The sequence below is a fragment of the Gossypium hirsutum genome, chromosome A12 (assembly GCF_007990345.1).
Source record: "Gossypium hirsutum isolate 1008001.06 chromosome A12, Gossypium_hirsutum_v2.1, whole genome shotgun sequence".
In the NCBI taxonomy this organism is placed as follows: Eukaryota; Viridiplantae; Streptophyta; class Magnoliopsida; order Malvales; family Malvaceae; genus Gossypium; species Gossypium hirsutum.
Genome location: NC_053435.1, coordinates 53358716 through 53375487, shown reverse-complemented (window position 1 = coordinate 53375487; position 16772 = coordinate 53358716). Strand labels below are relative to the sequence as shown.

The 16772-nt window shown below is 35.7% G+C and overlaps 1 protein-coding gene across 5 annotated transcripts; it reads left to right on the top strand.

The window, feature by feature from the left end:
• The first annotated feature begins 11558 nt into the window (after positions 1–11558).
• On the top strand, positions 11559–16332 carry LOC107934775 (TSL-kinase interacting protein 1). 5 transcript variants are annotated; one of them, XM_041082546.1, is made up of 9 exons: positions 11660–11845; positions 12436–12580; positions 12706–12747; positions 12832–12911; positions 12993–13225; positions 13327–13576; positions 14497–14910; positions 15668–15778; positions 16112–16332. In XM_041082546.1, the coding sequence occupies exons 2-9, from the start codon at positions 12451–12453 to the stop codon at positions 16202–16204; spliced, it is 1353 nt and encodes a 450-aa protein (XP_040938480.1). In that variant the 5' UTR covers positions 11660–11845; positions 12436–12450; the 3' UTR covers positions 16205–16332. The 5 variants fall into 5 exon arrangements, with proteins under 5 accessions (XP_016722777.2, XP_040938480.1, XP_016722773.2 ...); XM_016867294.2 differs by lacking the exon at positions 11660–11845 and adding an exon at positions 11878–11981; XM_016867288.2 differs by having other exon boundaries at positions 11559–11845; positions 12706–12911.
• Positions 16333–16772: the final 440 nt, after the last annotated feature.

Genomic DNA, 16772 nt, shown 5'->3' with positions numbered 1-16772 from the left:
AACTCAAGCTAACAACTAAAAACATGCATGAATCTCATGGTACAACATCAAACTTACCTTAACCTAGATACAAGTATGGCCGAACCTCTTCCTAATCCTCTTCCAAGCCGAACATGAAGCAAGAGCTCCTTCCTTCTTCCTTAGAACTTTCGGCCAAAAGAAATGAAAAAGGATGGACACTTTTTTTTCTTTGCTTTCATCATATTCCCTTTCATTATTTTATTACCATGCTCCTTATTTTATTTTTCCTAACATACATCACTAACATAACATGTTTGTGACATGTTTCCACCCATAGCATGGCCGGCCACTATGCTTTAATTTGGCTAATTTGACATGCAAGGACAAGCACTTTCCCACATATATTAATAGGCCACTTTAACACTTGCCTAGCATATTTCTAAATTGTCTCACATAAGTCCCTACTAATAAATTTCACATACACTGACCAAATTAAAGTATGGAACTATCACACAAGCATTTACGCACATCATAAACACAGAATATAACCTTTAATTATTTATAAGACTCGGTTTCGTGGTCCCGAAACCACTTTCCGACTAGGGTCAATTTAGGGCTGTCACAAATATACTAAGTCACCAAGTTGGAAACTCCTTTCTAATGGTGTTTGTCAGTAAATTGTTTCATACGAGTTTTAGCTATTTTCAAATGGAATTGCAATGGTTTCCTTACTACTTCCTTGGCTTGCAAATTCTGTCTACCACTGCCACCGATGAAGCTCTAGCCAAGTAGGGCATGTGTTAGGGCAGAGACTGCCCATACAAGGCTTCATATGGGGTGAGTTGGATTGAAGAATAAAAAGACGGGTTATACCGCCACTCGGCAAGAGGTAACCAATGGAACCACTTTCCAGGTGTTTCACCAATCATGCACCTTAAAAAATTCTCAAGGCATCGATTCAATATCTCCTTGGCCTTCCGTTTGGAGGTGATAAGCTATGGATAATAGAAGTCTGGTGCCAACTTGTCTAAATAACTCATGCCAAAAATTACTGACAAAAATTCTATCTCTGTCTGATATAATTGCATCAGGCATACCATGGAGCTTGTAAACATGGTTCAAGAACTCTTATGCCACATCTTTAGCTGTAAATGGATGAGAAAGGGCCAGAAAATGAACGTATTTGATCAAATGATCCACCACCACAAGTATAGAGTTTTTCCTGTTTGAATTTGGCAAACCTTTTATAAAATCCAAACTAATCACAAACCAAACTCTCTCAGGTACTGGTAAGGGCTGAAGAAGTTCTGGGGATGCTACAATCTTTCCTTTGCATTTCTGACAAATTAAACACTCCCTTATCCATTTTTTTACATCAGTAGTTAGTCCCTTCCAATATAGCAAACTAGATAATCTTTTCTTGGTAGCATGCACGCTTGAATGCCCTCCAATTGCACTTGCATGAAAATGATGAAATAGTTCCTGTCTCAGCTGCAAGATTTTTCCCACCACAATTTTCCCTTTCCTTCGCAGAAATCGATCGTCCCATAAATACTTCGGATTTTGATTCTGCTGCTGTTGTATATTTTGTATGATGTTTTTCAACTTATCATCTGCTGTATAAGACTGTTGCACTTGCTCTAAAAGGCCTGAAATGACTGAACTAGCTAATAATTAAAAGTACTGCATTGCTCCAATTAAGGTTGTCGAGAAAGGGCATCAGCCACCCTATTGTTAATTCCTCTTCGATAAACGACTTCAAAATCATAGCCGAGCATTTTAGCTTCCCAACACTGCTGGAACAGAGTAATAGCCACTTGATCAGATAAGAATCTCAGACTCTGGTGGTCAGTGAAAATTTTGAAATGCCGCCCCACCAAGTAAGTATGCCACTTGCGAACAGCTAGTAGGATCACAAGCATCTCCTTCTCATAAATTAATTGAGCCTGATGTCTCACCCCTAAAGCTTTGCTAAAGAAGGCCACTGGTCTCCCCTACTGTTGCAACACTGCTCCAATTCCAATTCCACTTGCATTTGTATCCACGGTGAATTTGAGCTGGAAGTTAGGTAACACTAGGACAGGTGCTGCACATAAAGTCCCTTTTAATTCTTAAAAGGTCACTGCTGCTTGATCGGACCAACTCCAACCATTTTTCTTTAATAAATCTGTAAGAGGTTTTTCCATCACACCACAATCTTTTATAAATCTCCTGTAATATCCGGAAAGCCCTAAGAAGCTTCTCAACTCCTTCACTGAGCTAGGAGTTGGCCATAAAGAGATGCATTCGATTTTGGTTTTGTCCATAGAAATCATTCCCGCGTGTAACACATGCCCCAAATACTCAATTTGAGAGGTGCTAAAACAACATTTAGTTTTTTTAGCATACAACTATTGTTTCCTTAAGATGAGAAGAAATTCCCTCAGATGTTGCAGATGCTCGGACCAGGACCTTGAATACACCAGGATGTCATCAAAGAACACTAGTACAAACTTCCTCAGCAATGGCTTGAATACAGAGTTCATAAGATCTTGAAAACTAGAGGGAGCATTAGTGAGGCCAAAGGGCATTACAAGAAACTCATAGTGCCCCTCATGAGTCCGAAACGTTGTCTTATGCACATCGGGTTCCCACATCCAGATTTGATGATACCGAGACCTCAAATCCAGTTTAGAAAATACTCTAGCTTCACCAAGCTCGTCCAACAACTCTTCAATTATGGGAATGGAAAACTTATCCTCAATTATGTCCTGGTTTAATTGCCTATAATCGACACATAACCTCCAGCTTCCATCTTTCTTCTTGACCACTACTATATGAGAAGCAAACGAGCTGTTACTATCTCTAATTATCCCAGCTTGGAGCATTTCCCGAATCAATTTTTCCATCTTATTCTTTTGAATAGCTGGATATCTATAAGGTCGTATTTTAATGACAACTTATTCATCCTTCAGAGGAATTTTATGGTCATGTAGCCTAGATGGGGGTAATTATTTTGGAACTTGAAAAATATCATCAAAATCTATCAGTAACATTTGCAGCTATTCTTCCGAACCATTAGCTCTCAAAGCCAAAAGTGACACTTGCTCAGGTGAACTCAATTACTACTTTATAAGGTCCCAAGGCTTGTCCTGCAGTTACAAAGCATCTTGAATTTGAGCCATCATTCTCTGATACTAGCGAACCAGGCACAATACCAATGATACAGGGTTGTCCCTTAACTATAAATTGCATGGTTAAAGAACTAAAGTTCCAAACAGTATCACCCAATGCCAACAACCATTGAACCCCCAATACTATGTCACACACTTTCAAAGGCAAGACCATAAAGTCTGTTTCAAAATGATAGTCTTGAACTTCCCATGAAACTCCCTTTCACATTCCCTTAGTGAACAGACAACTACCATTTGCTACTGAAACTCTTAGTTGCCCTTGGTTAATCACTGGTAATGATAGCTTACTGACCAACTTGGCATCAATGAAATTATGTGTGCTACCGGAGTCTACCAAAATGATAGCCTAACTGGAACCTACCCGAGTAGCCACCCTCATGGTGTTATGCTCTTGTAACCCAGTAAGTGTAACGCCCCGTACCCGAGACCATCGTCGGAGTCGAACACGAGGTGTTAATAGACTTAATTCATTACTTAAACAGCTCAAACAATTTATTTTTAAAATTTTCAGTCAAGCTAACAATCTGCGTCATAGTCGCTTAAAAATTCATATCTCGAGTTACGAAACTCGGAATACAATTCTGTAAATTTTCCCTGAAACTAGACTCATATATCTATTTAATAATTTTTTTATACAATATTTGGTCGAGCAAATTAGTACAGTTTATTAGTTAAATTCTCCCCTGTTTCAGAGTTTGACTGCTCTGACCTCTGTGTATTACGAATCAGATATCTCCCTGTACAGAGTTTCAATGACTATGCCGTTTATTTCTAATAAAATTATACTCAATAAGGAATCTGTACATATAAATAATGACTTCTAATTATCTTTGAACAATTTATGGTGAATTTCCAAAGTCAGAACAGGGGATCCAGAAATCGCTCTGGCCCTGTTTCACAAAAATTTAAACATCTCATAAAATATAACTCATATACTTGTTTTGTTCCATCCATATGAAAATAGACTCATAATTCTTTAATTCCATATATTATTCATCATCTAATTGTATCTCTACTATTTTTAGTGATTTTTCAAACTCACATCACTGCTGCTGTCTGAATATATTTTATGGTAAATTTTACCTGTTTCATGGTTTCCATGGATTAGCTAGCAATTTAGCATACATAACACCAAATATGATCATGATTAGCCATTCCAATGGCTAATCATTACCAAGCATTTCCATACCACTCAATAACCATATCATAAGACCATATACACAAAATGATTATAATGCTATACATGCCATACTCAAAATATACAAGCCATTATGCCAAGATGGTATACGGATAGTGTGAGCGTGCCTCCGACCGTTTCCGATTTCCGAGCTGGCTTGTCAAAACTACAAGGAATGAAAAGGAGGGAGTAAGCATAAATGCTTAGTAAGTTCACATGCAAATAGCAAGTAACACAACTATATAAGCAAACATAAAACATCATTTGCATACTCATCCCCGAGACATTCATATCACATTTTCATTTACCATCTTATCATATTGTTGTTATGTTGAGTTTTCAACCCGAGGGTTAAGTACATACCTGTTCAAAGTATTCATTTCACAACACTTACCAATATGTCCCTTTCATCTTGAGTATTCATCCATTTGAGTAAAACTTTACCCGTTGAACATATCGGAATATAATTCGGATACATGGAAAGTTTGCACATAAGTGCTACATATATAGCCAAGCTACCATGTAACCCGCCCATAAGTGAACTCGGACTCAACTCAACGAGCTCGGGCGTTCGTATCCATAAGTGAACTCGGACTCAACTCAACGAGCTCGGATGCCTAGTTACATCTCTCGAACTCGGACTCAACTCAACGAGTTCGGACATTCGCATCCATAAGTGAACTCGGACTCAACTCAACGAGTTCGGATGCCCAAACATCCTAGTGACATGTCACTTGTATCCTAATCTATTCCTAAGGTTCAACGAGACCTTTTTCCCAATCATGTGTCTCAACCATCTCCTACGGAATGTCGATACCAATACTCGGTAGTATTTCACATTTTCCAAGTATATCACATAATTTGACATATTATCAAACAATTATCACGAGTATAATATTTCATAATAATTATCATATCATTTAAATAACATAAAAACATTTAAAATAATAACTAAGTTACCAACATTTACATATGAACTTACCTCGTATGCGAAAATGGTTACTTTTACCATTTCGTCCACAACTTGGTATTTTTCCCATTTTAGTCCGAATTTCAGTTTTCCTTGCTCTATCATTTAAAATATAGTCTAATTAGGACTCACATTATTCAAATTGACCCAAAAATCATATTTTTGCAAAATTACAGTTTTACCCCTAAACTTTCACATATTTACACTTTTGCCCCAAAGCTCGTAAATTAAACTTCAACCTATTTTCTTATGTTTTATGACATGCTGATCATTTTTCCTTTCTATGGCAACATCAAATTCTCACTCTAACATGTACTTATAACTATTAGGTATTTTTACCGATTAAGCCCTTTTGCTAGTTTACGCTTAAAACCGAGTAGCACAAGTTGTCTAACATAATTTAAAACCTCATATTCTATCATAAAACACCAAAATACACAAATTTCACCTATGGGTATTTTTCCAAATATAAACCCTAGGTTAAATTATTGCTAGCATAAGCTAAATTGAGCTACCGAGACTCCAAAAACGTAAAAATCATTAAAAACGAGGCTAGAACGAACTTACAATCGAGCTTGGAAGCTTGAAAAACCCTATCCATGGTTTCTCCTTGCTATATTCGACCATGGCGTTGAAGATGAGCAAAATTGGCTTTTAATTTTTTATTTTAATTCATTTTACCCCTAAATAACCAAAATGCCCTTACTACTAAATTTTCCAAAAATTCCATCCATGTCCAATTTTTGTCCATAGACTTAGAAATTGTTAAAATTACTCTTTAAGGACCTCTAATTAATAATCTAATTCAATTTTATGCAAAATACTTCTAGAACACAAGTTTTGCAATTTATTCAATTTAGTCCCAAATTTCAAATTAAGCACTTTATGCATAGAATTTCTTCACGGAATTTTTACACAATCATGCAATCATATCATAGACCTCAAAATAATTATAAAAAAAATTATTTCTATCTCGAATTTGTGGTAACGAAACCACTATTCCGATTAGGCCCTAATTCGGAATATTACAGTAAGAGCATGTAGTAAAATGACTGGAGATTTGGACGACTCCTCTTCTGAACCATTCTCTTCGAGTTTGTCAGAATATTCTTGGAATTCCTCTACTTCACTGTCAGAAAGAGATTCCAACAAAAATTGATATAATTGAGACCTAACATACTTGTGTCGCACCTGATACTTGGCTTCACACCAAAAGCATAGCCCCTTCTGTTTCTGCTCCGCCATCAACGCTGGTGAAATGGATCGAGAACTTGATTTGGTAGTTGGTGTACTGTTAACAGACTGTGAACCTGAAACAACCCTTGTAGGAGTTGAAGAGTAACCTGATATCACAGAAGGGTTGAGTAGAGATCTAGGAGAGCTAACCACAGGTGTTGTGCACTTTTTTACCGAACAGGATAAGAGCACCTCAATCTTCCTAGCTAACTAAAAAGCCTCTATTAAAGTCAAAGGTTCGAACAGATCAAGGTAGTGGCTAATTTCAGTTTTCAAATTACTAAGAAAAATGCTAAGGGCATATGATTCAGGCAAATGCAAATTGGTTCAATATCCCAACAAATATATCCTGATATTGCTCTACTGTACTTTGTTGCTTCAAATTTACCAGCTCCTTCATAGGATTCCCAGACTAGCCGAATCCAAAACGGTCTTGGAGACTCTTCAGATAGGCTGGCCAAGATAACATCTAAAGACTACCGTTCCTCTGGGAGTAAAAATGGTGCCATTCCAATGCTCGGCCCTCCAGATTCAACATGACTATGCGAACCTTACTAGACTCTAGCGTTCCCCTAGCCTTAAAATATTGTTCCAATTTAGTCCACCAGCCCCGAAAATCACTCCTATCAAACTTGGGGCATTCAAGTCTACTTGATTTCCCAGAAATTTCTCCCACCTGTGACTGGTTCTTCAGATGCACCCTACCCGAACTAGCCAAAGTAAGTCCAATTGGAGCATGTGGTGCCTCTGTTTCTTTAGGAGGAAAACCAAGCAGAGCTCCTAAGACCCCTTCTCTTTGTTCGTGTTTCCCGTATGTAAAGGTCTAGTTGGTAGATGCCCAAAATACTGACCTAAAAAAGTCTGTAAATCCCCTCGAAACTCATCCTTAAACTCTTGGAATCGAGTTTCCATCTTTGTCTCTAAACGAACCAACTCCTCTTGTATCTTGGAAATTTCTTGCTACATGCCGCCAACCTCCTTTTGTAAACATGTTGAAACCCCATTGCCGGCCATTAGAGGCATCGTGAAAGCTCTGATACCTTTGATACGATCTCAAAATTGAAATAGAAAAGAAGAATCACGAAAGAGAAGAGAAGAATTTAGGAGGAAGAATTCTGGAAGTGTGACACCCCTAAATTGACCCTAGTTGAAAAGTGGTTTCGGGACCACGAAACCGAGTCTTATAAATAATTAAAGGTTATATTCTGTGTTTATGATGTGCGTAAATGCTTGTGTGATAGTTCCATACTTTAATTTGGTCAGTGTATGTGAAATTTATTAGTAGGGACCTATGTGAGGCAATTTAGAAATATGCTAGGCAAGTGTTAAAGTGGCCTATTAATATATGTGGGAAAGTGCTTGTCCTTGCATGTCAAATTAGCCAAATTAAAGCATAGTGGCCGGCCATGCTATGGGTGGAAACATGTCACAAACATGTTATGTTAGTGATGTATGTTAGGAAAAATAAAATAAGGAGCATGGTAATAAAATAATGAAAGGGAATATGATGAAAACAAAGAAAAAAAAAGTGTCCATCCTTTTTCATTTCTTTTGGCCGAAAGTTCTAAGGAAGAAGGAAGGAGCTCTTGCTTCATGTTCGGCTTGGAAGAGGATTAGGAAGAGGTTCGGCCATACTTGTATCTAGGTTAAGGTAAGTTTGATGTTGTGCCATGAGATTCATGCATGTTTTTAGTTGTTAGCTTGAGTTCTAACTAGCCCATGGTTTAAATCTTTGCTATGTGAGGGAGATGATACTCGGCCATGGGTGTTGTCTTCTTGGTGGATGTTTGATGTTGTGTTGGTGAGGTATGAAGATGATAGAGTGTGTGTGAGAATTTGAAAAAGGTAGGTCTTAGCAACTTCATGAAGCTATCGGCCATGGTATATCCATAAGTATGATTTATGCTTGTTATGTTACTCATGGTTAAAATGATTCGGCTATGCTTCATGTAAAAATAAAATATACATGTGAATTCGGATATATGTTTATATTTGGTTAATGATTTATCCTTGTGAAGTATAAATTTGTAACATGATTTGAGTTGGAAGTTATTATAATGTATTTGTGCATTCGGGTATATGATGAAAATATATGAAATGGTTATAATCGACCTTATGATTCGGCTCTTGCACATATATATATGTTTGCACATGATGTATTGGTATGCCATTTATGGGTGGTATTAAGTATATAATTGGCCTCAACATATACATGCATACTCGGCCACATGAGAAGATTAGTGTTGCATGTATTCGGTTAGAGGCAAGCATATTGATGCCTTTATCTTGGTTTAGACAATCGGTTAAAAGGGAGTGTGGGTTAATATGTTGAGTTGATGCATGATTTCACATGTATGTGACTTTAATGTCTAATGTATATATATGGGCTAAGTACCTTGAGTTCCTCTTTTCGATGCTCAAATGATTAAATCAATTTATTTGTTAAATTAAGCTCAAGAGCAAAGGGGAACTAAATCCGATAAAGGGAAGGAAAAAGTGGTCGAATAGCCATCGAAATCGTTCGACAACATCCGAGGTAAGTTTTCGAGTAACGAGACTTAGTTACCGATTTGATTAAGTCATGATGTATGAGCATAACAAATATGCGGTGATATGACGATTCTACTTGAATCATATGTTGAGTTAATTAGTCTATACGTATGACGGGTAGCCGTATGTGCATAGAGATAGTGTCATAAAGCAAATTAAACCATGTTGTTTGTATGTGGCTAGTGAGCCGAAAATGGGATTGCTTAATACGTGACGTGTGTTTGAACTCCAATTATGAAAATGAAATATAGATGTGTCATGATTTATTGATATGTGTATGAATATTTGGATGATAACCGGGCTAAGTCCCGAAGGCATCTGCGCTAGTGACTAGTTTCGGGCAAGTCCCGAAGGCATTTGTGCGAGTTACTAAATCCGGGTTAAGTCCCGAAGGCAATTGTGCGAGTTACTCTAACCGGGCTATGTCCCGAAGGCATTTGAGCGAGTAGCTATATCCGGTTAAATTCCGAAGGTACGTGATTTGGGAATGAGTGATCTGCTGTAATAATTTCAATTAATACGCTCGTAAAAACTCAACAACGAGGTATGTGTTGTACATGCATTGAATTAATTGATTCCTCTTAAATAGTATTTGCTCAGTCGATTAAGGAGCTTCCGGTTTTGGTTAAGTTGATCCCTTATGTATGAATATAAGGGTTGGAAATGTGAAGTAGGACTGATCTTTGAGAATATATGTATATATGAAATTATCCGTTTAGTTATATGAATGCTATACTTCAGTTGAGCCTAATTCCATTGCTCAAAACTTACTAAGCATTAAATGCTTACTCCGTTCTTTGAATCTCTGGTTTATAGATTTTGGTTCGTCAGCTATCGGACTCGGGATTATTGAAGTCGAAGTCTCCCACACTATCAAAGCCCCTTTTGGTACACTTTTGGTTGAACTTTGAAATGGCATGTATAGGACTACCCTTTTTGTTGTTGGTCATGGACCCTTTGGTTTTGTATAAATTTGGATAGCCATGCGAAAATGGCTTATATACACTTTGAGCTTAATATTATAATCGTCTTGTATGATGTTCATTAAGAGGTATGGAAATGTTTGGGAACGATTAGCCATTGGAATGGTTAATCATGATCATATTTTGTGCTATATATGAAAAAGGGCTAGTTGAATCATGGAAACTATGTAATAGGTAAAGTCTACCTTAAAAATAGATGCTGATAGCAGCAGTGACGTGAATGTGAAAAATCACTAAAAATAGTAGGAATGGAATTAAATAGTGAGTAAATTATGTAATCGAACCTTGATGAATCTATTTTCATAGGAAAGTAACGAAACGATCATATGAACAGTATGTTAAGAGATATTTAAGTTTTCGTGAGACAGGGCCAGAACGGTTTCTGGATTCCCTGTTCCGACTTTGGAAATTCATTATAAATTAACCAAAGATAATTATAAGTCATGCCATATATGTATAGATTCCCTTTCGAGTCTAGTTTCTATAGAAACAAACGGCATCAGTATTGAAGCCCTGTACAGGGAGATATCCAAGTCATAATGCGCAAAGGTCAGTGTAGTCGAACCCTGAAACAAGGGAGACTTTAGCTAATAAACTGTACTAATTGGCTCAACCAAAAATTCTAGAAAAAAATTTGTACATGAACATATGAGTCTAGTTTCAGGAAAAATTTACGGAACTGGTTTTCGAGTTTTGGAACTCGAGATGTGATTTTTAAGGTGACAGTGACGCAGTTAGCCAGCTCGTCTGGAAATTTAAAATAGACTGTGCAAATAAGTGATTTAAGTCTGCGAACCCCTCGTGTCTGACTCCGGCAATGGTCTCGGGTACGGGGTGTTACAGGAAGGTTTACTTCAATATTTCCATAACTGTTTTTCCCCATACAACCTGTACTTAAAAGGAAACAAATAACAAGAGAGCAATGTGGCAATTCTGTTATAGCCAAACGCACCGTTTAACTAAATATTACGCCCCGTTTTAACAATTAACAAAACTCACCGTTTGACTTAAAGCACTAACCGCTAATAACTAACTCTTTTATTCTTCATTCCTTGCTTAATTTTCCAACTCGTAATATTTGATTTCATTTGTAACGGAGACAAGGGGATATCTACAAAAATGCAAGGAATTGGTAAGGTATTCTTCATTTGCAAGAACTTAACATCTTTGGAAGCATTTAGAAAATGAATCCATTTCAAGGATTTACCAAGAACAGGATATACAAAAGACTTGTTACAATGATTTCATTCTTCAAAATTACACCGACAAAGAAAGGGGGAAATTAGAAAGGAAGAAAAATATATTTAATATACTATAAACATTCATAAATTTATTTTTTAAATTTTATATATTCTAATTTTAATTTCAATTACATAAATTATTTTGTTTTTTGGAATTATTTTATATAAATAATGATATGATATTGCTTATGTGGTTTTGTTTGCTACATGTCCTTATGTAATTGGACCATATCATCAGTGAACATAATTAATTAACGGTCAACTAACAGTTGACTAATACAAGTACCAATATGAAAAAAAAAGAGACTAGATACCTAAAATGATAAAAAAAATGTTTAAGTACTTAAGTGGGAAAAATGTTATAGTTTGGGGGCGTTCTTTGGTTTAAGCCAAATATAAACTTACTTGGCGGCATTTACCTTTGAATTTGAAAGTCCATTTTTAACTATTTGCAGAAACAAATACGCCCTTGAAAACCTTTTCTTCGAGATCCTCAAATTCCCGCCACTACTATTCACCACTTTTCAAATTTGCGCTGCTCTGATTCTATTCAGGTTAAACTAAAACTCTTTTTTATTTTTTATTTATAGAATTGAGAATTTTAGTTAGATTTATTTGTAAATTGTTCAACTTTAATTCCTGATATTTTCTTTTAATTTCAACATATGTTGCTAAAGATCAATCCTTATGGTACTGACTAAAAATTTTCAGATGATTTGTGATTTCAATTTGATGCTTTAGTCAGGACCTTATTTATTTTCCAGTTAATGTATAAAGTCCGTTATGCTTTAATATATATTTTCTTGTATCCCTAATTTGAGAATTAGGGTTTGAACCGCCGGCTATTTAATCGAATCCTCTTTGGCATTGCTTGAGTATGCAGTTCATGAATATAGTTTTTTTTTTCTTTTTTCTTTTTAATCTAAGGAACATTTTTGCTTCAGTTGTTAGTTCTAAAATGCTGAACCCTAAATATTCCAATGAAACCGAAAGGCTTAAAACTACTCCGTGTTTAAAGTTAGAAATGGAGTTTCAGAAGAATTTTTATTTTTTTTGTTTTGTTTTGTTTTGTGTTTAATGTTGGTGGATATTTTTGGTAAAGCACTTTCAGTTTAATGTTGTTAATGGTTGGTTTGGTTGATAGGAAAACTTTTATCACATGGGAACTAATAGAAAGAGAAGGATAAAAGCGTTAGAACCACATTCAGAAATCAATGTGCACGAAGGTTGTAAGGGAGTCGATAGATCTAGAAAGACAAGAGTTGAGCAGCAGCTTCAGGGAGCAACAGGCAGGACGCTGGACTTGTTGCCTTACTAAGAAATTTATCTTTTTAAGTATAAATGTTGATTTCTTTCATAAATTGGAGTACTTGAATTGTGCTTTTAACTATAAGTTTTTTATCTTCTAATTTAGGAAAAACAGAAAAGGATGAGCATTCATTACCTAGTGGTTCAGGTGAAGCACCATCTTCAAGGTCTAAAACTACAAAAACCAGAATTGTGGAAGGAATTACAATACCTGCACTTTACTTGAATACAGAAGAAAGACTTCATCCTTCCACTAAGATTAAGTTGCAGCTCTTTCCGATAGATGAAAGCACTCGTCTAGGTTTAGAAAAGGTAAAACTGTCAAACAAAAACACTTCAAGCCATTTTTTTAAAGATACAACTATGCTGAGGGTTAACTATTCTTTCATCTAGGATGGCTTTCATCCTTATTTGGAACTGACTTTAAGTGCTAGAAAGAAGATATCCTCTGTACTTAAGCACCTTGGTAGCAAGTGGGGCAGTTCAAGCATCGCTGTTGGGGAGCCCATGCTTTTCCCATATGTAGCAGAATGTCTGACCGGTTACAGATGGACGAGAAATGACATTTGCATCAGTGCCAGCGATATTTATGCAGCAATTGGAAGCCCAGCTGTGTTTCGTTTAAGGTCTAATTATTATTCTTTATTTTTGGTTTCACGTTTTATACATTATGTTTATGGGCTCCTAGAAGTTCATTGGTATATTGTAACTGACTTCTGCTTTGAAGGTATGGATGGATGTCTGACTCTAATCTTGAAACAAAAACCTTGGGACAGCCTTCTGTATCAGCTCCCTTCAAAGCCTCCTCCAAACTTGAAGATGTACAGAAAAGTTGCCATACTTACATGCAGAATGCATATGTAAATGGTGAAAAAGCTGAGGTAACTGGTGAAGGGTCTGGAAAACCAATCATTACGAGTGCAGAAACAAATGTAGCTGTTTCAGAGAAGGCGTCTAATGGAGGAGTTGGTTCTATGGTACAGTGTCTGTGGCCAGTTTTCTGCTTATTAGCTCAACTAGAGATTAATGCCTTTCTCTCTCTGTGCTTGTGTGTTAGAAAAAAAACTGTATTGTGAGTAACCTGAATTAAGCATCTAAAATGGTTACAAGTTGCAATAAGGGTAAACTACACCTAGGTCATTAAATTATTAATAAGTTTACATTTTAATTATTCAACTTCAAAAAGTTACAAAATGATCATTGAATTATTCAGAAGTTTTCATTTAAGTCATTAAATTATTTGGAAGTTTTTATTTAAGTCATTGAGTTAAGTTTTTATTTTTCCAAAAAATTCGGCTAGTGAGCTCTAAGCAAGATTCAACAATTGGTTTGATGGATTAGTATCCATCGACGAGTAGAAGAACATATATTAGATTCAAGTTGATCTAATGTTAGTGGTGGATATTGGAAAAAGATGTTGCTTAAATTTTGATTCATTGATTCATGACTTTCAAAGCTGATTCATGAAAAAAAAAATTGAATTGTAGAAGAAAAGGAAATGAGAACTTTCGATTGGTGTAAGCATTGCGAACAAAGGTCATACAACAACGATTTTTACAACCTAGTGACTTAGATGAAAACTTTTGAATAGCTTGGTGATTGTTTTGTAATTTTTTGAAATTGACATTGAATATAGTTTGCCCTTACAATAAAGACATAGGCATGGCAATATATTAGAGCGTTCTTTGAATTTTTCTAATTATATTTATCCCTTTATTTTGGTGATGACAAATTTACTGGCTTATGAGGTAAGGCTTTGGGATCACATTATAGGAGCTATTTGATTATGGTGAACTGGGAACAAAACTAAAACCTTTAGTCCAAAAGAGCGCTAGCTTGCAATGAGTTTCATGTCAAATAATCTACCTTTCTGAAACTTTTGTTTTCCATCTGTTAGGAAAATGAAGTGACAATGGATGGTAGCATTGAACAATCATTGGCAATGTGGGCCGACAGTCTAACTAACATTAGCATAGGAGGTCTGCTGTCAGAAGCATCATTGCAGGGCAGGTTTGGGAATTGTGATAAAAAATCAAATGGGATCTCTTCAGGCTTGCAATCATCTCAATTAATCTCTGATTCCTTTGATGCTTTCATTGCTGGTCAAATGAATCCCTCCAGAAGTCTAAGGCCGCCACTTCAGGACTCACATTCCTCAATTTTAGATGCTGATGATACATGCCATGCATTTCCATTTCAAAAATTTTCTTCTTTAGGCAAAAGTCCTATAGCTACCGGTGGAAGTGCTTATTTTCATGCAGGCAATCAGGACACCAGTTCTAAGTCATTCAAAAACCCCAATCTGACAGAGGTTTGCTAAAGTTTTATTATAGTCGCCACCTTCTGTTATTACAATTCTAGAACTGTTTCGTATTCTATTTTGTTGCTAAAAGCTATTAAGGTTTTGTTTATCAAAAAGCATTTTTTAACCCAAACTTTGATTTCAAACTAAAAAGTTTGGTAAACAAGCACTTTTTAATAGCAATGGTAAATAGAATCAAAATTTTTAAAAAGCACTTTTTAAAAATTCTTTTTCACTTAAAAGCACTTTTTGATCTCAATGGTAAACTAGTTAAGTTTTCTGTTAAAGAATGTAGTGTATTAAGCAAGTTATAGGTTGTTTTAATTTACTTCCTTTTATGTTATGAGGTAACTTGTATAGACATGTATTTTAGAGTTGAATGAAAAGATAATTTTTCCACCCACAACAAGTTCTTTAGTTTTCTAAACCTTAGAACTTGGCTTACATTTTCAATTGTCGTTGGTAGACAAAAGTTGAAGGTTATAAAGAATACTCCCACAAAGCACTTATGGCATTCAAACAACATTGACCAATTCGGGATTTTTGTTATACTTTCATAGAAAGGATTAACATTTCGTTCAGGCAGTTCTTATTAAATTGTATTAATTGGCCTTTAAGATCATCTGTGGGATTACAAATTGATATTTTATCTTTTTTTCCTTTTTCTTTGAAGCACTTATATTTTGTTAAGTAGGATTTAAACTTTTAAGTTCGGTTATTTTGAGTTATGACATGCATAAGACATTTCAAGAATTTATTTTCACAGGCCAATATTAGATCACAAGGCCAGGCTTGTCAACAATCAGACACAGACTTGATACTTTTTTCGCGAGTATATAATGATGAAAGCAGTCTCGGGTTCTCTGGCATTAAATGGGTACTTCAACTTTTTTTTTTTTTTTGGGTTATTCTCTTCTAAGAACTTGATTTACATGGCAGTAAATGCTGCTTTTGTTGCTCCCTTTTTTTTTTTTTTTGAAGAATTCATATTCTGTGTTCTGTACATATTTGGATATAGTTATAGGGATATGGCCTTCTAAGGATCTTCTAAATTTATTAAAAAATAAAGAAAATTGAAAATATTTATGTTGAACTCATATTTGTATCGAACACTTTCAACCGTCTGAGTAATATGGAATGCTGCCACTGCTTACTGGTTTCAGAATTTATATTTATTGACATGTTTCCTTTCAATGGAATGTGGATGCAGACAGAATCTTTGGGACCCTTTGATCTGGGCCTGTCTTCTTCCCGCAAAGTCATAAATGGAGACAATACTAGCATCAATGGCATTGTCAGGTAGTAGGTTCTCGAAGTTATGAATATACACTACATTGAGGGAAAATAAAAGTAAAAACCTTGATTGTAATGCATAAACATTCTGATATGGACACTTTAATTGCAATAGGAGTTTTTAGTTTTATTTATTTATTTATTATATCAGGTTTTACTAAGAGTTTTAGTTTTACTATATTAGGTTTTTGTTTCCTTCATAAACTTTAAGTTAGGAATTCTATTTTATGTCAATTAGGACTCTTTCATTTGTTATTAATAAAGAGGTAAGCAATTATTCTATCAAAAGAAACGTTATTTTGAGAGGGGGTTCAGTCAAAGACGAATTTGTCTTTTTGAGTAATCATAGGTCGAAGCAAGAATTCTTTCTCCTCTAGACCTGTGACTAGATCTTATGCCAAGGCGCATAACAGCTTGGTATCGGAGCCAGCTGTCATGGGTGACTAAAAAAACTTTGACAGCCAAGCTGGAGGCATTCATGGAACAAATGGCTACAAGGCAACAAGCATTAGAGGAGTAGGTGGCGATGTTATCTCTTTCGGTTCAAAAGACAACGAAAGGGAATTCAGAAAAAAATA